Below are 25,533 nucleotides of genomic sequence, written 5' to 3'. Positions count from 1 at the left end.
CTACACACCAATTAACCTACAAACCTATGGTACACAAAAAAGCTGGAGAAACTCAGCGGGTGCAGCAGCATCTATGGAGCGAAGAAAATAGGCAACGTTTCGGGCCGAAACCCAACCTACAAACCTATATGTCTTTGGAATGTGGGAGGAAACCGGAGCACCCGGAAAAAACCCACGGGGAGAACGTAACAAACTCCATACAGACGGCAGCCGTAGTCAGGATCGAACTTGGGTCTCTGGCGCTGTGAGGCAGCAACTCTACCGCTGCGCCACTCCTGCTCCACGTCCGATGCAGAAGCCTCGGTTGCCTTTGAGTGCAGAAAGTCGAGGGAGACAGAAACATAAAAACATAGACAATAGGCGCAGGAGTAGGCCATTCGGCCCTTCGAGCCAGCACCGCCATTCAATATGATCATGGCTGATCATCCCCGTTCCTGCTTTCTCCCCATACACCTTGATATTCGACGAGAGGTGCAGGGTATAATGGATTGGGGAAACAGAGACTTACATTGGCATGGGGTTTGACAGGGTGGAGAGAGACGTAAGATATTGCAGGGAGAGGGGCGGGGATGTGACAGAACACTCGTCTGACCAGAGAGTGGTTCTGATCTGGAACTCTCTGTCTGTGGAGCTGCTGGATACGACCTCCAACGGGAGCTTGGAAAGGAGTTGGAGGGAATTTAATTGAGTGAGCAATGGGGAAAGAGGGCAGAATGGGGAATGCATGTGGCTGTATGGGTCTCGATGGGCTGAATGGCATCCTTGTTTGCACTGTGATTTTCCATCAACATGTAGGTTGCAGAGTGTGAGTGGTCGCCCACCTTAACCACAGGGCGGGGATTCAATGATCCTCACATTTACCTGGGTACTGTGGAATTCTTTGATTTTGCATATAATCCAGTAAAATCCTGATAGAGTTATATTGAATTGAGACAGGGTAGATTGTTGAAGAGATTTTCCCCCATTGTTTGGGTATCAAACATGAGAGGGCTTAGTTTTATGGTGACCGGGACGAATTTTAGATCATGTTCATACATTATAGGAGCAGAATCAGGCCATTTGGCCCATTGAGTTCTTCCTACCATTCATTCGTGGCTGATCTATCTATCCCTGTCATAGAGTGATACAGTGCGCAAACAGGCCCAAAACCGCCCACACCAGCCAACATATCCCAGCTACACTAGTCCCACCTGCCCATATCCCTCCAAACCTGTCCTATCCATGTACCTGTCTAACTGTTTCTTAAACGTTGGGATAGTCCCAGCCTCAACTGCCTCCTCTGGCAGCTTGTTCCATACACCCACCTTTTGTGTGAAAAAAGTTACAACTCAGATTCCTATTAAATCTTTTCCCCTTCACCTTGAACCTATGTCCTCTGGTCCTCGATTCCCCTACTCTGGGGCAGGAGACTCTGTGCATCTACCCGATCTATTCCTCTCATGATTCTCAACGCCATTCTCCCCGTACTAAAATGGCACCGAGTCATCTTTTCCTCTAATCCTCTTTTACAGAGGATCTGAGGGATAAGTTTTCCGCAGAGGAGACGTGGAATTCGCTACCAGAGGAAGTGATGGAGTCAGATACAATCGGAATGTTTAAGAGACAATTACTAAAGGCATTTAAATGAGCAGGGCGTAGAAGGATAGATACAAAATGCTGGAGTAACTCAGCGAGTCAGGCAGCGTCTCTGGAGAGAATGGATGGGTGACGTTTTGGGTCAGGACCCTTCAGACTGGATTGGATGGGAGGGAGGGGTGGGGAGTGGGGAGGAAGTATAACCAAGATAAGACCAGGACAAATTGGGGCCAGCAACGGATAACCTCAGGGAGGGTGGCTTCCTGAAGGGCTGATTGTTGGCAGGGGATAGTGTGATTCCAAGATGGATTCATCTTGGTGCGAACTGTGGAACTGGTGAAACACCTTCTACGTACACTCCCCACGCGTCTCCCCTCACTTTCTTCTCAGGGGAGGGGGGGGGGGGTGGAGGAAAATGATTTGAGGATAGAGGGGAGTGGATGTGGAAGTCAGTTAACCAGTTCCACAGTCTCCCCCCCCCCCAACCCACCATACCATCAGTCTGAAGAAGGGTACCGACCCAAAACGTCACCTATTCCTTTTCTCCAGAGATGCTGCCTTTGTTTTCCTCCCCTCCCCCTTGCTGAGTCAATCCAGCAGTTTCCCCCTCTCCTGCCCCCCCACACACAGCTGAGTCACACCAGCAATTTGTGTCCATCTCTGGTATAAACAAGCATCTACAGTTCCTTTTCATTACTAAGGATGAGAAGGATTTAGACTCGGGTAAGCGGGCAATGGGCAAAAGGGGTAGCATGGACAAGATGGGCCGAAGGGCATCTTAATGCCACAATGTAAGAAACCCTCGATGTATGAAATCCAAGCAGTGACAGGGAGAATGTGCAAACTCCACACAGACAGTACCGGAGGTTAGGATTGATGCAGCGTTGAAGTAGCAGCACTAACTGCTGTGCCTCAGAGCCGCTATTAAAGCCTTCTGTAAGCTTTGCTGGACCTCTCTAACGCACGAGGGTTAAGCATCTTTGGTTTGAACACATTGATAAAATCAGAAACCATTCACCCATTGATAGACACAAAAAATGCTGGAGTAACTCAGCGGGACAGGCAGCATCTCTGGAGAGAAGGAATGGGCGACGTGAATATTTTCCTTATACCCTTCCATATCTAGTTTCCCTCTCACCTGACTCTCAGTCTGAAGAAGGGTCTCGACCCAAAACGTCACCCATTCCTTCTCTCCAGAGATGATGCTGCCCGTCCCGCTGAGTCACTCCAGGATTTTGTGTCTCTTTTGATTCTTGATTAGTGTGAGTGTCAGGGGTTATGGGGAGAAGCAGGGGTTAGGTGGGAGAGATAGATCAGCCATGATCGAATGGCGGAGGAGACTTGATGGGCTGAATGGCCTAATTCTGCTCCTATCACTTATGAACGGTCTTTGGTGTTAAGCAGCATCTACAGTTCCTACCTACACCAGTCACCCATTGAGTCTCTGACATCTCTCAGCACTCTATACTGAAGCTCCCTGCACTGATATAATAAAACATATATTAATACTGACATTTACAATAAAGAACTTGGGAAGTTTATACATTCTTTGACAAATTTGTTATCAACTATACTTCATTTAAAAATTCACCCTCCCCCAAATATACAGTGTTCCCAGCTATCAAGAATTAACAGAGAGGGTCTAATTAAAAAGGACAAGTTTCTTTTCAGATATACATGTTGGACATTATTTCTGGAGAACATTTTGTATCCCTGGATAGACTCAAAATGTTGGAGTAACTCAGCGGGACGGGCAGCATCTCTGGAGAGAAGGAATGGGTGACGTTTTGGGTCGAGACCCTTCTTCAGACCTTGGACACCTCTGCAGACACAACACCAGAAAGAACATGGGGCATTTTGAAGGATTAAAAAAAAAAAATTATTAGCATAAAATATAATGTAGGTCAGAGTCTCTTGCCCAGAGTAGGGGAATCGAGGACCAGAGGACATAGGTTTAAGATGAAGGGGGAAAGATGTAATAGGAATCTGAGGGGTAACTTTTTCACACAGAGGGTGGTGGGTGTATGGAACAAGCTGCCGGAGGAGGTAGTTGAGGCTGGGACTATCCCAACGTTTAAGAAACAATTAGACAGGTACATGGATAGGGCAGGTTTAGAGGGATATGGGTCAAACGCAGGCAGGTGGGACTAGTGTGGATGGGACATGTTGGACAGTGTGGGCAAGTTGGGCCGAAGGGCCGGTTTCCACGCTGTACGACTGACTATGAGGTTGAAAATACAAACAAGTACAGGTACACCACCGATTTTCCCGGCAACTGGTGGTCCAGCCCCTTTGGACAAATCCGGACAAGGTTACGAGAGCGCACTTGGAAGTCCCCTCGAAAATGTGGCGCCTCGGCCGGGTGAGGCGGCCGATCTCGACCTCATCAGGACTTCCGCGGTCGATCGGCGGGTCGGATTTGCCCCCTGCGGCCGCGGCAGTGGAACTCCGGCCCGGCTGGAGCCGGCAGATCCGTTCCCATAACCGGCTTCCGAGGCCGACTTTGCAGTGACCTCTGTTGGTCGGACAAAACGGATAATATGGCATAACTCTGGAAACAAGGGTGCAGGAAAATCAGTGGTGAACCTACATTATATATATAGTATATTGATTTTATAGTACACTGATTTTATATTGTATAATATTGTATATTGATAGTATATTGATTTTATAGTACACTGATATATAGTACACTGATTTTCCGGCACCCTTGGTTCCAGAGTATGTGTATATACACACACACACACACATCTATATATATATATATTGTGTGTGTGTGTATATATATGTATGTGTGTGTGTGTATATAAATATATTATATATATATATATATATATATATATATATATATATAGATATATATACACACACACACACACACACATATATACATATACACACACACACCATATATATACCACACACACACACACACACATATACATATATATATATATGGTGTGTGTGTGTATATATATACATACTCTGGAACCAAGGGTGCCGGAAAATCAGTGTACTATAAAATCAATATATATATGTATATATATACACATATATATATACACACACATATATATATACACACATATATATACACACACATATATATATACACACATATATATACACACACATATATATACACACATATATATACACACACACATATATATATATACACACACACACATATATATACACATATATATATATACACACACACACATATATATATATATATATATATACACACACATTATACATATATATATATATACACATATACATACATATATATATATATATATATTTTATATATTATAATAATATTAAGTACATACATAAATACATACATATAGCCCTCCCTCATTTTATCAAACCAATTAACCTACAAACCTCCAGCATTTTTATCTACCTTCGATTTTCCAGCATCTGCAGTTCCTTTTTAAACCTACAAACCTGTACGTCTTTGGAGTGTGGGAGGAAACTGAAGATCTCGGCGAAACCCCACGCAGGTCACGGGGAGAAGGTACAAACTCCGTACAGACAGCACCCGTAGTTGGGATCGAACCCGCGTCTCCGGCGCTGTGAGGCAGCAACAAAGCTACTAGAGGTGTTCAAGCAGGAACTGCAGCTGCTGGAAGGTCGAAGGTACACAACAAAGCTACCCGCCCTGTAGTTCCTTGCGCCTCGCCGGAGACACAATGTTGTCCCTTCTCCATCATTGGTAGCCACCATTAATAGCCAATGAGAAATTAAATAATAGCGGTTGACGCGGCTTGTCGTCAGAATGGGTTAGGAGTTGAGAGCGGCGTCAGTGGGTGGGATCCGGAGGCGGGGAAGAAGCAGCAATGGTGGTGAAACATGTCGTGGACGCCAAGCAGCTCCAGCACCTGTTCAGCCAGACCGAGAACCTGGTGGCGGTCATGTACTCTGCCGAGTGGTGCAACAACTGCCGCATGATCCGCCCGCACTACTACAACCTGGCCGAGCAGATGCCCAACGTGACCTTCGTGGAGGTAGACGTGGACGACGCCGAGCCGCTGGCCCGCTCGGCCGGCATCACCTGCATGCCCACCTTCCACTTCTTTAAGCGCTCCACCAAGATGGGCGAGTTCTCGGGGACCAAGAGGGAGAAGCTGGAACATCTACTCGATGAGCTGCAGTGAGCGGCCTGTTAAACACTTGGGAGGGTTTGGGGGGGGTGGGTGGGGGAGTGAAAAACAAAGAAAGGAAGAAAGAATTAAGCTGAGGTTTATCTGCCTTGTGTAGAAAAGCCCCGGAATAAATAAACCCACAACTAAAAGAATTGCAACCCGTGAAGGTCTTGTTCAGGCAAAATATCTTGACATGTTCAAGAAGGAACTGCAGATGCTAGAGAATCCAAGGTAGACAAAAATGCAGGAGAAACTCAGCGGGTGAGGCAGCATCTATGGAGCGAAGGAAATAGGCAACGTTTCAGGTCAAAACACTCCTTCAGACTTGATGTGTTTCCGTCTGAAGAAGGGTCTCGCCCCGAAACATCACCTATTTCCTTCGCTCCATAGGTGCTGCCTCACCCGCTGAGTTTCTCCAGCATTTTTGTCTACCTTTGTTTAAACCAGCATCTGCAGTTCCTTCCTACACAAAGTATCTTGATGTGTGAGGAGCTTCGCAGATGGACATAAAATGCTGGAGTAACTCAGAGGGACAGGCTGGGAGAACTGAAGAGAGAAGGGATGGGTGACAATTTGTGTCGAGACCTTGGTTTACTAAAAAAAAAAACAAGCACATGGTGCAGGAGTAACTGGTCTCCCAACAGCATCTCAACTCCTATCCCTCTGTGATTTCCGCTACTTTCCTGCTCTTCGATCAACTCGGAGATGAGGAAAAACATTTTCACACCCAGAGAGTTGTGAATCTGTAATTCTCTGCCACAGAAGGCAGTGGAGGCTTTTAAGGCCCTGTCCCACTTTCCCGAATTACATAGACAACAGGTGCAGGAGTAGGCCATTCGGCCTTTCTAGCCTGCACCGCCCGCCATTCAATATGATCATGGCTGATCATCCAACTCAGTATCCTGTACCTGCCTTCTCTCCATACCCCCTGATCCCTTTAGCCACAAGGGCCACATCTAACTCCCTCTTAAATATAGCCAATGAACTGGCCTCAACTACCTTCTGTGGCAGAGAATTCCAGAGATTTACCACTCTCTGTGTGAAAAATATTTTTCTCATCTCGGTCCTAAAAGATTTCCCCCTTATCCTTAAACTATGACCCCTTGTCCTGGACTTCCCCAACATCGGGAACAATCTTCCTGCATCCTACTCACGTATTCTCCCGAGTTTTCCCCTTGATTCAAACTCGGAGAATAACGGTAAAAGCCAGCCGTAGGTACCCAAGGCTATTTTGTTTTACTCGTGGACATTTTTCAACATGCTGAAAAAACGTCCCGACTTACCTGATGCCCCGAGTACCCACGGCTGGCATTACGAGCTGCTACAAAATATCTACAGCCTCCTACGGACTCTTTGGGCTAAGGGAATCAAGGGATATGGGGGGGGGGAAGCCGGAACAGGGTACTGATTCTGCATTGACTGGCGGTGCTGGCTCGAAGGCGGTGCACCTACTTTCTATGTTTCTATGTCCTGACCTCCAGAGATGCTGCCAGACCCTGTGAGTTACTCCAGCACTTTGTCTTTTGATGTGTGAGCATCAGCAGTTGTTGCCCACTGATGGAATCCCCAAGGGTTATTGATGGTGGGCGACATCTTGAATACAATTGTGGGCGTTTTGGTTCAGTCCTGTGACCTCCTTCGCCAATGTAAGAATCAATGGTTTTGAATGTGACAAACGGTATTTTGAAAGGATGAGAAACTTAAATACTAGTACTTGTGTTTTTTTGTTAAAGAAAATTTTGAAATGAAAGCAAAGTGCTGGGATCATTCAGCGTCAGACACATTCTCAGGAGACAGACTCAACAATAACTAAAAAGGTTTCTCCAAAATCCACAAACCTGACTGTCCTGGCAGACCCATTGTTTCTGCCTGTTCGTGTCCCACCAAACTTATTTCCACATACCTCAACTCCATCCTATCCCCCCTGGATAAATCCCTCCCCACCTATGCTCAAGACACCTCTTCATCTACTCCATGACATCCGTTTTCCAGGCCCCCATTCCCTCACCTTCACCACGGATGTCCAGTCACTCTACACCTCCATCCCCCACCAGGAGGGTCTTAAAGCCCTCCGATTATTCCTCGACCGCAGAACCAACCAATCCCCGTCTACTGATACTCTCCTCCGCCTAGCGGAAAGAAAAAATATTTTCCAGCATCTGCAGTTCCTTCTTAGACACTGTAACTAAATTGTTAACTGCTTCTTAATACACAGAATGCTGCTTGACCTGTTGAGGACTTTGTATTTGTGATACAGTGTGGAAACAGGCCCTTCAGCCCAACCTGCCCACACTGGCCAACATGTCCCATCTACACTAGTCCCAACTGCCCACGTTTGGTCCATATCCCTCCAAACCTGTCCTATCCATGTACCTATCTAACTGTTTCGTAAATGTTAGGATAGTCCCTGCCTCAACTACTTCCTCTGGCAGCTTGTTCCATACACCCACCACCCTTTGAGTGAGATAGTTACCCCTCAGATTCCTATTAAAATGTTAGTAGGCATAGAATTATGCAGCACAGAAACAGGCCCATCAGCACAACCATGCCGACCTCGATGCTTCATCTACACTAGTCCTACCTGCCTGTGCTTGGCCCATATATCCCTCTAAACCTTATCATGTCCATGTACTTGTCCAAATATCTATCCAACTGTCTGAAGAAGGGTCTCGACCCGAAACATTACCCATTCCTTTTCACCAGAGATGTTCCCTGACCCGCTGAGTTAAGGGCCTGTCCCACTATACGAGGTAATTCAAGAGTTCGCCCGAGTTTCCCCTGATTCGAACTCGGGAGAATTACGGGAATAGCCGGTCGTAGGTACTCGGGGCTCTCGTGGACATTTTTCAACATGTTGAAAAATCTTCACGAGACTTCACGAGCTTACCGCGTTTCCCCAGTACCTGCCGTTAGCGTTACAAGCTGCTAAGAGACGTCCCCGAGCTCCGACGTACCCGCTACATACATTCTATGTGCTTCCAGGAGTTTGATTTTTTTTAATTTTGTTCTATACGCCAACCACCCTCTGTGTACAAGCCCTTCTTCTCAGGTTCCTGTAAAATCGTTCTATAATTTCAAAAATCTACAATTTCTTTTAAAAATCTATGATTGTTTGATAACCGTATAGTATGGATTATAGAAGAGGTTAGGAATAGGTCTGAATTTTGTTCACATTCTCAGAGGGTCCCAATGTATAGTCTCCGCAGTGGTTTGTCTATCAGAAGTGAATGCCAATCCAAAAAAATCCAGACCAGTAATTAAGCCATGTTGAGTAGAAATCAAAGACTACAGGTGCTGGAAATTTAACTACAGATTTGGCCTGACCTGAGAATATTTCCAGCATTGCTGAGAGAATGGAGCAGCTGGGCTTGTACACTCTGGAGTTTAGAAGGATGAGAAGCTAGGTGATGCAAACTAGTCACCTAATTTGAGGAAGGACATTCTTGCTATTGAGGGAGTGCAGCGTAGGTTCACCAGGTTAATTCCCGGGATGGTGGGACTGTCATATGCTGAAAGAATGGAGCGACTGGGCTTGTATTCACTGGAATTTAGAAGGATGAGAGGGTATCTTATAGAAACATATAAAATAATTAAGGGATTGGACATGCTAGATGCAGGAAACATGTTCCAGATGTTGGGGGAAGTTCAGAACCAGGGACCAGAATGTAAAAATAAGGGGTAGACCATTTAGAACTGAGATAAGGAAAAACGTTTTCACACAGATAGTTGTGAATTTGTGGAATTCTCTGCCGCAGAAGGCAGTGGAGACCGATTCACTGGGTGTTTTCAAAAGAGAGTTGGATAGAGCTCTTCGGGCTAGCAGAATCAAGGGATACGTGGAGAAGGCAGGAACGGGGTACTGATTGTGGATGATCAGCCATGATCACATTGAATGGCGGTGCAGGCTCGAAGGGCCGAATGGCCTACTCCTGCACCTATTGTCTATGTATCTATGTATCAACCTGTTGAAGTTCAATAGAGTATTTGTCAACATACTGAATCTCTTAAGGAAGTGGCCTGAATACTCATCTCAGTGGCATCTTTTGAAGGGAAAGGGATTGTCACACTAATTTATGGTGAGCTGGCACTCTTCCCCTCCAAGTGCAATCCGTATATTGAAACTCGGCAACTCCTGGGTCAGGTGCCCATTTAGGATGCTGCAGGGCAAGAGGCTTTCATGCCACCATAGCCTTTGGATGAACAGAAATGATTTCAGAATGGTTTGTGGGACTGCTCAGTGAGAAGCACTTGGAGTTGCGTGCTCTGGTTATTGTGTGTTGTCACAGATCTTGTACTCCACGTAACACAGCTACACTACCTGACGTTTGCTGATGGCATCTGGGGACAACTGGTGATGTGGAGTTAAACATGCTACTGATAATTCCCACTCTAGCAATGTTAAAGAAAGGACTGCAGATGCTAGAAAAATCGAAGGTAGGCAAAAATGCCGGAGTAACTCAGCGGGTGAGGCAGCTTCTATGGAGCGAAGGAATAGGTGACGTTTTGGGTCGAGACCTTGCTCCAAGACCTATTTCCCCAGCATTTTTGTCTACCTACTCTAGCAATGGCCAGACGCGAATTGTTGAACTTGCGTTGACATGTGTAGAGTTTAAGCAACATTGTTCAAGTCAAGAGAGTTTATCGTCATGTGTCCCAGATAGGACAATGCAATTCTTGCTTGCTGCAGCACAACAGAGTATTGTAAGCATAAATACAGAACAGTTCAGTGTGTCTATATAGCATAGACACATAAATAAACAGATAAAGTGCCATAGGCTGTTATAGTTCAGAGTCTGTTTGATGGCGAGTTTAATAGCCTGATGGCTGTGGGGAAGAAGCATCTGCCCATAGATCCTACTCTTACTGATGGTGATTTCCTAATCATAGATTAAGAACATAGGAGTAGTAGGTTATTTGTCCCTTTTAAGCCCGTACTGCCATTCGATTATGGGCAAACCTCAATCTCAAATTCTCAATTCCTATGCTTCCCCTTCATAAACCTCCAAATATATATCCAGTAACATTGGCCTCCATGGGGTGGGAGATTGCAACCTTCACGTGGTCTGCCCAGTTTCGACGAATGCAATCAACCCGGCGTGCACAAGATCAAATAGAACAAGTTGTCCTACAACTTTAGGCTGTGCACGCCATACGCAAGAAGAAGAAGAAGAAGGAGAAGGCTTCCATGATCTTTGGTGGTAGACCCTCAAACATCCTGGTAGCATCCTGGTAAACCTCTTCTGCACCCTCTCCAAAAGCATCCATATTCTTCCTTAATGGGGTGACCCGAAATGCACACGATATGGCAAATTTGGTGTCACCATAATTCCACAGACCCACTGTCCTCTGAGACAAGATGATTCCCTTCATCATGGTTCTCTTACTTTATCTCCTGAAACAGTGACTGCTCATTTTCCCCTCACCCCCGACACTCCAGCTAAGGGAAACGTTTTCACCAAGTTGTCCGTCTGTCTAACCCAGTCAGAAATTTAGATGATCCATCATCTAATGGCGGCCAGCGGTAGAGTTGCTGCCTTACAGCGCCGGAGACCCGGGTTCGATCCCGACTACGGGTGCTGCCTATACGGAGTTTGCACATTCTCCCCGTGACCTGCGTGGGTTTCCTCCGAGATCTTCGGTTTCCTTATGCACTCCAAAGGCGTACAGGTTTTTAGGTTAATTGGCTTGGTGTATGTGTAAATTGTGCCTAGTAGGTGTAGGAAAGTGTTAATGTGCGGGGATTGCTGGTCGGTGTGGACTCGGTGGGCCGAAGGGCCTGTTTCCGTGCTGTATCTCTAAACTAAACTAATCAAGGTGTAGGGACTAGACGTTTAGGCAACTTCTGTCAGGTGACACAGAGCCGCGATCCCAGAAATCACTGGTGAATCATTGCTGCACTCTCTCCAAACCTATGTTATCATTTTCTAGATTAATTCTGAGGCATAATTGGATCAGAAGGCAACATACTAGTAAATATACAGATTGTGGAGACTCTGTATTGTACTGAGTGACATGAATCATACTCTCGTTAAATCTTAATCACCTTCCCCCCCCACCACCACCACCTCCTACTTAAACTTGAGGCATCACAATGTATTTTGATTAAGGGCTGAAAAGCCATGGTAATATTGAAGAAATAAAATTGTTATTGTTACAGATTTTACACAGAGTTAGAGCACTGTGTTAACAGGGTGTACTCTTACCAGGTTTCCAGAAGAGATGCTTATGGAATTATATAATTTGTGATGCTTGTATATTTTGTTAAATGCTTTTTGTTCCGTGAATTATTAAACTCATATTAACAAAAGTGGTTGAATTTTTAAACTGAATCTTCGGTGTTCCACTATCACGGCCAAGGAAATGAACCAATGGTCATGAAAACAGTCGGTATGTCAGAATCCACCAACTAGTCAAAGCTGTGAGAAGGATTTGATTATTCCACTGATTTCTTGAACATTTTATCATCTTCCGCCTCCTTCCATGTTCAACTTCAGCTGAAATTCAAGTACCCACGTCCTCCCTCAAGTTCTGCTCACCAACAGTTGTGGACTGAGCTATCAATCCATCCATTGAAGGGGCTGTCCCACTTGGGCGACCTAATCCGCGAGTTCTGGCGAGTTTGCCCTCGACTCATACTCGCAGCATGGTCGACACGAGGTCGTAGGAGGTCTTCGTAACTCTCCTTCATGCTCGAGAGTGGTCTCCGCGTACTCGGGGCCTCAGCTAGGTCGCGGAATATTTTTCAACATGCTGAAAAATGCCCTGAGTAAAAAAAGAAAAAAATCGATACTTTTTGTACTCGTAGGGTTAGTCGTAGTAGGTCGGCATGTTAGTCGTAGGTAATCGCGGGTAGTCGTAGATAGTCTTCATCATAGTCGAAGGGAGGTCAAAGGAGATCGAAGGAGGTCATCTCCACTCTCCACTATTCGGGGTCCAATTTTCCCGAAGTTAGTCATAGCTAGTCGAAGCTGGTCTTCAACATAGTCGAAGGAGGTTGAAGGAGGTCTTCAACATAGTCGAAGGAGGTTGAAGGAGGTCTTCAACATAGTCGAAGGAGGTCTTCAACATGTCACTTTTTTAAACTCTCCTAAGCTCTTCTAAACTTGCCAATTAGGTCGCCCAAGTGGGACAGCCCCTTTACTCACCTCTCCCTGGCTGCAACTGTCCCACACCAATCCTGGCCCTTTACAGGAACCTTATGCCTTCATTTAGCACATTTATAGTTCAAAGATACAGCATGGAAACAGGCCCTTCGGCCCACTGAGTCTGCGGTGACAAGCAATCACCCGTACACTAGTTCTATCCCCACACAGGGGACAGTCAGTTAGCCCACAAACCTACAATTAACCTACAAACCCGCACATCTGTCAAATGTGGGAGGAAACCGGAGCACCTGGAGAAAACCCATGTGGTTTACAGAGAATGTACAGGCTCTGTACAGACAGCACCCGTAGACAGGATTGAGCCTAGGTCTCTGGCGCTGTAAGGCTGCAATACCACAGCACCACCATATATGTCTTATGGTCAGAAATACAGCATGGAATTTATCCCAGTTAGCCCATACTGACTGTCAACCACTCATTTTCATTAACAATTATCAGATTCCTGTAATGTCTCCCCTCTCACACACCAGGGGCAATTTGCAGTGTGCAATTCACCTGTGCATCTTTGGGACATGGGAAGAAAACCAAAACAACGAGAGGAAACACTCACAGTCACAGGGAGAATATGCAAACTCCACACAGACAGCACTGGAGATCAGCATTGAACCCAGGTTACTGGAGCTGTGAGGCAGCAGCACCACCTGCGTTTTGACCCCACTCACAGCTAACAACGGCCTGTTTTCTTTATCATCGTTACGTTTTTGCATATCTTTCATTCATTGTTCTTTATCTCTCCACATCACCGTCTATATCTCTCGTTTCCCTTTTTCCTAACCAGTCTGAAGAAAGGTCTCATAGAAACATAGAAACATAGAAATTAGGTGCAGGAGTAGGCCATTCGGCCCTTCGAGCCTGCACCGCCATTCAATATGATCATCTCAACCCGAAACGTCACCCATTCCTTCTTTCCAGAGATGCTGCCTGGACCACTGAGTTACTCCAGCTTTTTGTGTCTATCTTCGGTTTAAACCAGCATCAGCAGTGCCTTTTTATGCATTTTGTCGTGCCACTGTGCACTCCGAGACATTTAAATCCTATACACAGGAGCTCCACTACTAACCACTCCATTTGATCAGACCTTTTAGTTATCCCTTCCCAAAATCTGCTTTGGCCGATGAAATTGATAAAGCCGAATTTTGGTTAAAAATATAAGAAGATATTAAATTGGCTTCTGGGCTAGCTTACAGCTTATATTTAGTCTCAAATTAGGCTTGCCTCAGGTTGCGGTGTGTGAGATAATAAATACTATAACATTGTCTCCCAAGTGACAAGCAGAGAAGGAGCTAGATAGATCTCTTTGATGTATTGGAAAAGTAAGATGTCGTAAACCAAATGTCCTATGTTTATGAGGGAGGAGGTGACAAGAGAGGAACCAGAGAAGTAGCTAGATCTCTTTGATGTATTTGAAAACTAAGATGTCATAAACCAAATGGCCAATGTTTTTAATATATCTTGTACCATGTGACAAAATGCCTTTGATGTGATGCATTCTGTAGAAACCTTTTCCTGTACCTCTGACCATGACTAATGTCTGTGGAATGTGCTAAGGTGACAAAAAAAAACACTATATAATGCAATGTAATTCTGTTGTTCAGAGAAGTGGACTGAGGACAGTGAAGTGTCTACATTGGTCACTTGACTGGAGTTCTCCCTCCCTTCCATCGGCCGATAATAAGTAAAGTTTTGAACTGGTCTACTAAACAGTTTGTGTGTTGTCTGTTTATTAAGAAGCGAACCTGTTTAGTTGTTATAAAAGTAACTTTTTCAAAATGATTTGTCTCATGCTCCTGTGAAGCTACGGGATCGCATCCTTCGTTGAAGTTGCTGCTATATGTAAAGGAAATTATCTACAACAATCTCACCAATTATTATTTGTATTGGCAAAGCAGGTATCTGCTGATGGACCCTTGTTGAAAGGCCGTCATAGACTCGGGAAACCCTAAACTGACTTATCACCTCTCTAGGCCCGTCTGCGATTTGTGGACCATCTCAAACATGTCAATTGGATATAATCCTGAAGAGCTCCAAACTAAACCTACTACAAAAACACAAGGTAGACAAAAATGCTGGAGAAACTCAACAGGTGAGGCAGCATTTATGGAGCGAAGGAAAATAGGTGATGTTTTGGGTCGAGACCCTTCTTCAGGTTTTCCAGCATCTGCAGTTCCTTCTTAAACAAAAACACAATGAACTATTTATCAGGACCTCAACCATTCTGTTGTTAACATTTAAATTTCTGATCAGCCTATGATTTCAATGTCACATTATTATCCTATATTGCGCCCTGTACTTTATATTTAATCTGCAGCCTTTCACCTCTCATATATTCTGTCTTATGAATGAAGGAATGAATGAAGGAATGAATGGAGGAATGAAGGAAGGAACAAGTGAATGAAGGAAGGAATGAAGGAATGAATGAAGGAATGAATTAATGAAGGAATGAATTAATGGAGGAAGAAATGAAGGAATGAATGAATTAATGGAAAGAAGGAAGGAAAGAAGGAAGGAAAGAAGGAAGGAAAGAAGGAAGGAAGGAAGGAATGAAAGAAGGAATGAAGGAATTATACTGTATTGTCACATGCGATAGGTCACAGTGATATATGTTTGTTTTACACACTCAAGGTATGCAAAGAGTCGCAACATAAAGGGCGCTAACATAGTATTCCATTTATAACACAATTTGTGGTCCCCATTAGTTCTCGCCGGTCCCCCCACGCTTGGTCCTCCTTTGTTCTCAGCGGCAAGTCTGACCCCCGGCACCCACGTGGGCCCGTCCTCGACTGCCGCTCCCGAGGCCTCGACCGCCTTTGCACGCCCTTGAGCTTGTCCTCACCGCCGGCGCCATCCTCGACCTCGACCCGACACGATCGCTCTTGACATAGAAACATAGAAAATAGGTGCAGGATTAGGCCATTCGGCCATTCGGCCCTTCGAGCCTGCACCGCCATTCGATATGATCATGGTTGATCATCCAACTCAGTATCCTGTACCTGCCTTCTCTCCATACCCCCTGATCCCTTTAGCCACAAGGGCCACATCTAACTCCCTCTTAAATATAGCCAATGAACTGGCCTCAACTACCTTCTGTGGCAGAGAATTCCAGAGATTCACCACTCTCTGTGTAAAAAATGATTTTCTCATCTCGGTCCTAAAAGACTTCCCTCTTATCCTTAAACTGTGACCCCTAGTTCTGGACTTCCCCAACATCAGGAATAATCTTCCTGCATCTAGCCTGTCCAACCCCTTAAGAATTTTGTAAGTTTCTATAAGATCCCCCCTCAATCTTCTAAATTCTAGCGAGTACAGATTCAGATTCAACTTTAATTGTCATTGTCAGTGTACAGTACAGAGACAACGAAATGCAGTTAGCATCTCCCTGGAAGAGCGACATAGAATATGATTTCAATAAATAAATCTATTTACATGCATACAGTCATAGTGTTTTTCCTGTGGGAGGAGTGTCCGGTGGGGGGGGGGGGTGATTGGCAATCACCGAGCTACAGTGTTGAATAGAGTGACAGCCGCAGGGAAGAAGCTGTTCCTGGACCTGCTGGTCCGGCAACGGAGAGACCTGTAGCGCCTCCCGGATGGTAGGAGGGTAAACAGTCCATGGTTGGGGTGAGAGCAGTCCTTGGCGATGCTGAGCGCCCTCCGCAGACAACGCTTGCTTTGGACAGACTCAATGGAGGGGAGCGAGGAACCGGTGATGCGTTGGGCAATTTTCACCACCGCAGTGCTTTCCGGTCGGAGACAGGGCAGTTGCCATACCATACTGTGATACAGTTGGTAAGGATGCTCTCGATGGTGCAGCGGTAGAAGTTCACCAGGATCTGAGGAGACAGATGGACCTTCTTCAGTCTCCTCAGGAAGAAGAGACGCTGGTGAGCCTTCTTGACCAGAGTTGAGGTATTGTGGGTCCAAGAGAGGTCATCGGAGATGTTGACCCCCAGGAACCTGAAGCTGCAAACACGTTCCACCTCCGTCCCGTTGATGTGGATGGGGGTGTGCGTGCCGCCCCTAGACTTCCTGAAGTCTACAATGAGCTCCTTGGTCTTCTTGGAGTTAAGGGCCAGGTTGTTGTCAGCGCACCATGCTGCTAAGTGCTGGACCTCCTCCCTGTAGGCCGACTCATCGTTGTTGCTGATGAGGCCAATCACCGTTGTATCATCTGCATATTTGATGATGGTGTTAGTACCATGTACAGGTGTGCAGTCGTAGGTGAAGAGGGAGTAGAGGAGGGGACTCAGCACACAGCCCTGTGGAACGCCGGTGTTCAGGGTGAGGGTTGAAGAGGTGTGCTTGTCTAACCTAACAGACTGGGGTCTGTTGGTTAGAAAGTCCAGTATCCAGTTGCAGAGGGAAGGGTCGATGCCCAGGTTACCGAGTTTGGTGATCAGTTTAGAGGGTATAATGGTGTTGAATGCTGAGCTGTAATCGATGAACAGCATTCTTACCTAAGTGTCTTTGTTGTCGAGGTGGGAGAGGGCGGATGTGAAGTGCCGTTGAGATGGCATCCTCCGTCCTCCTATTCTTGCGGTAGGCAAACTGATAGGGATCCAATGTGGGGGGTAGGCAGCCTTTGAGGTGTGCCAGGACCAGCCTCTCGAAGCACTTGGTGATGATGGGGGTAAGTGCAACTGGGCGGAAGTCGTTGAGGCTTGCCGCAGTGGCGTGTTTTGGCACTGGCACGATGGAGGTGGTTTTAAGGCACGTGGGGACAACTGCTTGGGCAAGTGACAGGTTGAAGATGTCAGTCAAGACGTCTGTCAGCTGCGCAGCACAGCCCCTGAGCACGCGCCCGGGGATGCCGTCAGGGCCAGCAGCTTTACGTGCATTAGTCCTACTCAGTGCCACGTACACGTCGTAGGGGGTGAGTGTGAGGGGCTGGTGATCAGCAGGGAGCACAGCCTTGATGGCTGTCTCTAGATTGTTCCTGTCGAAGCGGCCATAGAAGTGATTAAGCTCCTCAAGGAAGGAGGCGTCGCTGGATGCGGGAGTGGTGTTGGAGGGTCTATAGTCCGTGATGGCCTGGATGCCTTGCCACATGCGTCGGGGGTCGGAGTTGTTGTTGAAGTGCTCCTCAATCCTGAGCTTATGGCAGTGCTTGGCCTTCTTGATGCCGAGTCTATCGACTCTACAAGCCGAGTCTATCCAGTCTTTCTTCATATGAAAGTCCTGTCATCCCAGGAATCAGTCTGGTGAACCTTCTCTGTACTCCATGGCTAGAATGTCTTTCCTCAGATTAGGAGACCAAAACTGTACGCAAAACTCCAGGTGTGGCCTCACCAAGACCCTGTACAACTGCAGTACTCACGACTTCAACCGCTAGCCCTCTCATTGACCGCCAGACCGACCTCCTCGATGACCGTTGGCCCGTCCTCGGCCGCCGGCACCCTCCTTGATCGTGAGGACCCTCCCTCGGTCCATTCCTGACAGCTCTGCTGCTCGACTCGCGGACCCCTGGGGGTCCCCTCTCTTCCTCTTTGCTTGTGTACTTGCTTAAAATCTCTTCTGTTTTTATGTTTGTTTTCAGATAGAACGTTCGTGGAATTCTCTGCCACAGAAGGCAGTGAAGGCCAATTCACTGGATGTTTTCAAGAGAGAGTTAGATATAGCTCTTCGGGCTAACGGAATCAAGGGATATAGGGAGAAAACAGGAATGGGGTATTGATTTTGGATGATCAGCCATGATCATATTGAAAGGCGGTGCTGACTCGAAGGGCTGAATGGCCTACACCTATTTTCTATGTTTCTTTTTCTTAAATGTTTCTCTCCAAACATTATCCGAGTATTTCCAGCGTTTATTTCTGATGCTTCACCATCCATGATATTTGCCTTTGGATTTAAGCTGCAATGCAATGTCAGGAATGCCCATCTTACAGATCTGCTCATCTGCCAACACTTCTAATGCCACCCCTTCCTCTCTCTCGCAAGATCACTCTGCAGATTCCCCAATCTCCACGTTCCACTCCATTGGACTCCATTCAGGGAATCATCTTCTGTTGTCTCCGGTATCTGCATGTGATGTAATGCCTTCTTTACCACTCAGTCATGTTGCAACTAACAGGGTGCTATGGACATGGACCCCAAGATCCCTCTGTACATCAATGCTGTTAATAAGGGTCCTGTCATTAACTCTATGCTTTCCCCTTACATTTAAACCACCCAATGTGCAACATCTCAGACTAGCCTGGATTAAACTCCATCTGCCATTTCTCTACCCATATCTATAGAGTCAAGAGAGTTTATTGTCATGTGTCCCAGATAGGACAATGAAATTCTTGCTTGCTGCTGCACAACAGAGTATTGTAAGCAAAAATACAGAACCGTTCAGTTCAATATACACATATATAAGCAGATAAAGTGCAATATTTATTGTCATTCAAACTTTTGGTTTGAACAAAATTGCGTACCTTGCAGTTATGACAGGGAATAAAATAACTGAACACACACTTAACACAGTTTAACATCCACCACAGTGAGTCTACCAGGCACCTCCTCACTGTGATGGAAGGCAAATGTCTTAACGTCCTTGTCTATACCCTCCTTGTTCTCCCTCTGCATTGAGGCGATCCAGGCTTCCGATGTTGAGCCCCCTGCCGGGTAATGGTAAGTCCCGCGGCCGAATCCGAGCTCCGCGAACGGGCCAGTTCCAACTCCGCGACCCGGGGCGGACGAAGCTGCCACCCTCCAGTCCAGCGGAGAAAGTTGTTGTTGCAGGAGCTCCGGAGCATCGGTCACCAACCTGGGACCTGCGTGCTCCCGATGTTGTCGTCCACTGGGCCCGCGGCCGGTGACTCCGAGGCTCCGAAGTCGGGTCGGACGTCGGGACGCCGCCGCTGCAGCGCCACCACAGCCCCGAAGTCGTCCAGCTTTGCGATGGTGAGTCCTGGCTCAGCCCCCGGAGCCTCGAGGTCGGCCCCAGTTGGAGGCCTCCAGCGCAGACGGAGACGGAGACGGGGATACGACAAAGAAAAGGTCGCATCCCCCCGAAGGAAGAGACTAAAACAAGTTTCCCCGCCCCCCACACATACACAACTAAAAATAAACAAAAACATACGTCCAACAGGACAAAAAAAGAAAAAGAAAACACAGACTGACTGCAGGCGAGACGCAGCTGCTTGGGCAGCGCCGCCACTTCCGGATTTTGCGCCTCATCTACATTATTTGATTCAAAGAACAAAATACCCATCCTTTATCCCCAAGTGGAGCTATCCTCCCTAGTTACTCTTTTGTTTTTAATGCACATATAAACTGCTCTGGTTTAATTATGGGTTAATAATAGCAAAAAAACATACTCACATTTTTGAAAAATACACCCATACCAACGCTTAAAATGTGGATTATAAATATGTTGGACACAGCACATCTTGAAGAAATGCGATTCCTCCTAATAGATAAACCAGACCAATTCTTAACGAGTTGCTCTCCATTTATTGACTTCTTGGAAGCATATGGTGCAGCAGAATCGTAGAAACCAACTGTTTCAGGTCTGGGTGAAAAATGGTCAAGAATATAAATATTCATCTTCTATCTATTTTCTACTCTTTCTCTTTTATCTTTTATCTTTTTTACTTTTCTCCCTCACTCTCTTTCTCTTCGTTTTTTTTGTCTTTCTTTACACACTCGACACGTTTTTCTACTCTCTATTATCTAGTCTCTTTTTCTCTCTCTCATTTCTTTAAAAAAAAACGAAGTTGTACATAGAATGTAACATGCCAACATATATTTGGCACATGAAAAAAGGTACCACTGTATTGCACTTCTAATAAATAAACAAAAAAAAATTATAATAAACTGGTCTGGGATTCTCTTTAATCCTATTTAAGATTCTTGATTAGTACGGGTGTCAGAGGTTACGGGGAGAAGGCAGGAGAATGGGTTTAGGAGGGAGAGATAGATCAGCCGCGATTGAATGGTGGAGTTGACTTTATGGGCCGAATGGCCTAATTCTACTCCTATTCCTTATTGACCTACTTGCCAATATTTCATGGACCCTTTCAGCCAAATCCCTGCTCAAGTTCTTTCCAGCTCTCCTTATATTTCAATAGACAATAAGTGCAGGAGTAGGCCATTCGGCCCTTCGAGCCAGCACCACCATTCAATGTGATCATGGCTGATCATCCCCAATCAGTACCCCGTTCCTGCCTTCTCCCCATATCCCCTGACTCCGCTATCTTTAAGAGCCCTATCTAGTTCTCTCTTGAAAGCATCCAGAGAACCGGCCTCCACCGCCCTCTGAGGCAGAGAATTCCATACTCACAACTCTCTGTGAGAAAAAGTGTTCCCTCGTCTCCATTCTAAATGGCTTACTCCTTATTCTTAATCTGTCAGCCAGCTATTCTCCATGGTACCATAATGGTGTGTCGTATGTGTCCCATCAGACACCGACCTCGCCTCGGATGTCTCTGGGTAAGCAAAGCTCATCTCAGTACCCCGTTCCTGCCTTCTTCTCCCCATATCCCCTGACTCCGCTATCTTTAAGAGCCTTTTCCTCAAAGGCCCTGTCTGATTTCATTGTTCAGTTCTTTTACCACCTCCATTAAAAAACAATCATCTCGGGCTTGAATCACTCGTTTCAATTGTTCATAAGTCATAGGAGCAGAATTAGACCATCCGGCTCATCGAGTCTACTCCACCATTCACTCATGGCTGATCTATCTTTCCCTCTCAACCCCATTCTCCTGCCTTCTCTCTGAGATAGAGATTTACTTGTAGTTCGTTTGTATTAGGTGCCTGTTCACTGTTCTTTTAGGGCGACTGAACCCAGAGTAGATGACTTTGTAAAATCCCACTTGCATCCCTCATCCCAATTCAATCCACCTCCAGTTGAAATTCCATTTGGAATATTTTGGAGGACCAGGAAACCAAAACTAAAAGCGTATTCCCGGGATGGAAGGACTGTCATATGCTGAGAGAATGGAGCAGCTGGGCTTGTACACTCTGGAGTTTAGAAGGATGAGAGGGTATCTCGTTGAAACATATAAGATTGTTAAGGGTTTGGACACGCTAGAGGCAGGAAACATGTTCCCGATGTTGGGGGAGTCCAGAACCAGGGGCCACAGTTTAAGAATAAGGAGTAAGCCATTTAGAACAGAGATGAGGAAACACTTTTTCTCACAGTGAGTGGTGAGTCTGTGGAATTCTCTGCCTCAGTGGAGGCGGGTTCTCCGGATGCTTTCAAGAGAGAGCTAGATAGGGCTCTTAAAAACAGCGGAGTCGTGGGATTTGAGGAGAAGGACGGAACGGGGTACAGATTGGGGATGATCAGCTATGATCACATTGAATGGTGGTGCTGGCTCGAAGGGCCGAATATCCTACTCCTGCATCTATTGTCTATTGGGATTGTAGATATTCCAGGTTTTTGTCGCTGTAATTCTTTGCCCCGGTTCTATTCTGAGCCTGGATTGTGCCCGTAAAACAATGCCAATGCAAGTTTCCACAAAGTCAGGACGGCACGGTGGTAGAGCTGCCGCCTCACAGCGCCAGGGACCCGGGTTCGATCCTGACCTCGGGCGCTGTGTCTGTGTGGAGTTTGCACGTTCTCCCCGTGACCTGCGCGGGTTTTCTCCGGGTGCTCCTGTTTCCTCCCACACTCCATAAGGCCGACAGGTTAATTGACTTAGGTAAAATTGTCAATTGTCCCTAGTGTGTGTAGGGTAGTGTTACGAACATTCTGCTAGTTTGAAGGGAGGGGGAAACTCGGGAGAATTCGTGAAAACCTCGGGAAAGTGGGACAGGCCCTTAAGTGTTCAGGGCAGGGATCGCTGGTCGGCGTGGACCGAAGAGCCTGTTTCTGCGCTGTATCTAAAATCAAATCATTTCTTTGTACCTACTTTCCAGACGTCCCTCCTTGGTCTAAACTTGTTTTTATTTGGGTCCTCCCATTCTCTCCACCAACAAAGTCCCTCGGCTGCCGAGGACGTTTCAGACGTTTGAGAGACCAGATAGACAGGATCAAAGATTTTACTCCGCTCTAAGATCTTCGGACAGGATGTTCTCCGCTCCTTGCTGGATCTTTCAGGCTCTGAACTGCTCCCTTCCCCTCCCGAGAGTGGGTGGCCCGCTGCGAGGAGAAGTTGGTGTTGGTGTAGGTGTAGGTGTAGGCAGGAACTGCAGAGGCTGGGTTAAACCGAAGGTAGATATTACTAAAAGCTAGAGTAACTCAGCGGGACAGGCAGAGAAGGAATGGGTCCACTCAATCTGAAGAAGGGGTTCGGCCCGAAACGTTGCCTATTTCCCTCGCTCCATAGATGCTGCTGCACCCGCTGAGTTTCTCCAGCTTTTTTGTGTACCTTGGATTTTCCAGCATCTGCAGTTCCTTCTTGAACACCCATTCCTTCTCTCCAGAGATGCTGCCTGTCTCGCTGACTGAGTTACTCCAGCTTTTAGCATTGTCTATAGGATCTTTGGTGCGTGTCTATGTTCGGGTGAGGTTCAACGTGTGTAATTCTTTCTGTTGACACCAGAGGTGATGATGTACAAGAGTTGGACTTGGTTTGCATGACGCCCCTGGACGTCACTATCGGCTAGAGGTTGCACCAGGGGCAGCCCGGGGACGTGAACATTGCACAAAGTGGCAGGATGGTGTTGAGACCCATCAGGACCAGGCGGCAGTTCGCCACCCTGCTGGAGGAAGAAGAGGAGTCCCTGGTGGTGGTCTTCTTCGGGGCCAAATGGTGTAACAACTGCGCTAGCATCAAACCCTACTTCAAGATGAAATCCGACCAGAACCGCGACGTCATCTTCGCCGAGGTGGACGTGGATGATTCGGAGGATTTGGCCAGGGCTGTGGGCATCACCTGCATGCCCACCTTCCACTTATATAGATGCCAGGAGAAGGCTGGAGAGTTCTCTGGGACCAAGAGGGAGAAGTTGGACCGCCTGATAGCGCAGTTGAAATAACACCGCCGCGTTTTAATCTTCAAAAACGATTAAATGTACTTGTCTTTCCAATTTCCTATTTCCCTAGGAAGGTATTCGGCTCATCGAGTCTATGCCAAGCATCCCCACTCCTTTATAATTTCCTCTATAACTAAAGATAGACACTAAACGCTAGAGTAAAGGGCCTGTCCCGCTTTCACGAGTTATTCACGAATTCTCCCGAGTTTTCCCCTTGATTCAAACTCGCAGAATGTTCGTAACGAGTCTGTAGGAGTTTGTAGATATATCGTAGCGCCCGTTATGCCAGTCGTAGGTACTCGTGGCATCAGTTAATAGCCCTGTCCCACGATGCAAGTTCATTCAAGAGCTCTCCAGAGTTTAAAAAAAATCAAACTCGTGGTAAGCACGGAGGATGTACGTAGCGGGTACGTCGGAGCTCGGGGACGTCTCTTAGCGGCTCGTAACGCTAACGGCAGGTACTCGGGAAGACTCGCTAATGGCAGGTAAGCTCAGAAAGACTCGTGAAGATTTTTCAACATGTTGAAAAATGTCCATGAGAGCCCCGAGTACCGACGAGCGGCCATTACCGTAAATCTCCGAGTTCGAATCAGGGCAAACTCGGGAGAACTCTGTGAATGAAATCGTACAGTGGGACAGGGGTTAAGTTGGGACGGTTTTTCAAGCCCACAAGTAAAAAAATGGTCGGGTTGAAAGTAATTGCAACTTTTTACTCGTAAGGAGGGCATCGAAATAGTCGTGGGAATTCGTAGACGTACTCGTAGGAGTTTGTGAACATAGTCGTGGAAGGTCGTAGGAGTTCGTAGATTACCACAATCTTGATTTTTTTTTTTAGGTCCTTTAAACTCGGCAGAGGTTTTGAATTAAGTCGTGAAAGTGGGACATGCCCTTAACTCAGCGGGACGGGCAGCATCTCTGGAGAGAAGGAATGGGCGACATTTCGGGTCGGGACTCGAGACCCATCTTCAGTCGCCCGTGATTCTACATAAGGATATCTGGGGCACCAGGGCCAATTAAACTAACACATCCAGATGTGAGGGAGGATTCAGGGTCACAATCAGAATGGGCGAACTCCACACGAGGTAGGTATCCGAGGTAAGGATTGAACCTGGGTCACTGCAGTTGTGAGGTGGCAACTCTCCTGGGCAGCCCCTTGCACATAGACTCGCATTTCACAGACTTGTACCCAGGGAAGTCTATGCAGTTTCTTTGAAAGCCATTCATTAATTATAAGTTGTAGAAACAAAGAACTGCAGATTTCCTTCGCTCCATAGATGCTGCTGCACCCGCTGAGTTTCTCCAGCATTTTTGTGTACCTTCGATCTTCCAGCATCTGCAGTTCCTTCTTGAACAAAGAACTGCAGATGCTGGTTTATACCAAAGATAGACACAAAGAGCTGGAGTAATTCAGCGGGTCAGGCAGCATCTCTGGAGGAAAGGAATAGGTGACATTTTGGGTCGAGACCGTTTGTCAGAATTCATGAACTATTTGCAAGTTCTTGCTCCTTCCCACTAAAGTCTTTTTTGTTTAACCACTCTAAGCTAATATCTAGATTCCATTCTGAAAGCTACTACAGGCAGTGGATGTCGGTCGTTAACTTACAACATTCTCTGGCAAGAACCAAAACGCTGAGAAACCTCCTCAGCGGGCCGGACAGTATCGGTGGGGGGAATGGGACAAGCAACGTTTCGGGTTGGGACCCTTCTTCTGTATGATTGAGGAGAGGCGAGACAAC

General features: G+C 46.5%; 2 protein-coding genes across 2 annotated transcripts; both read left to right on the top strand.

The window, feature by feature from the left end:
• Positions 1-5,426: 5,426 nt before the first annotated feature.
• LOC116967729 (thioredoxin-like) lies at positions 5,427-5,744 on the top strand. Its single transcript, XM_033014337.1, has one exon. The coding sequence runs from the start codon at positions 5,427-5,429 to the stop codon at positions 5,742-5,744; it is 318 nt and encodes a 105-aa protein (XP_032870228.1).
• A 17,735-nt stretch (positions 5,745-23,479) lies between these two features.
• Positions 23,480-23,800, top strand: LOC116967728 (thioredoxin-like). The gene has a single exon (XM_033014336.1). It carries the CDS (start codon positions 23,480-23,482, stop codon positions 23,798-23,800), a length of 321 nt encoding a protein of 106 aa, XP_032870227.1.
• Positions 23,801-25,533: the final 1,733 nt, after the last annotated feature.

This window comes from Amblyraja radiata, chromosome 41 (assembly GCF_010909765.2).
Source record: "Amblyraja radiata isolate CabotCenter1 chromosome 41, sAmbRad1.1.pri, whole genome shotgun sequence".
Classification (NCBI taxonomy): Eukaryota; Metazoa; Chordata; class Chondrichthyes; order Rajiformes; family Rajidae; genus Amblyraja; species Amblyraja radiata.
This window is presented reverse-complemented; position numbering and strand designations above follow the sequence as displayed.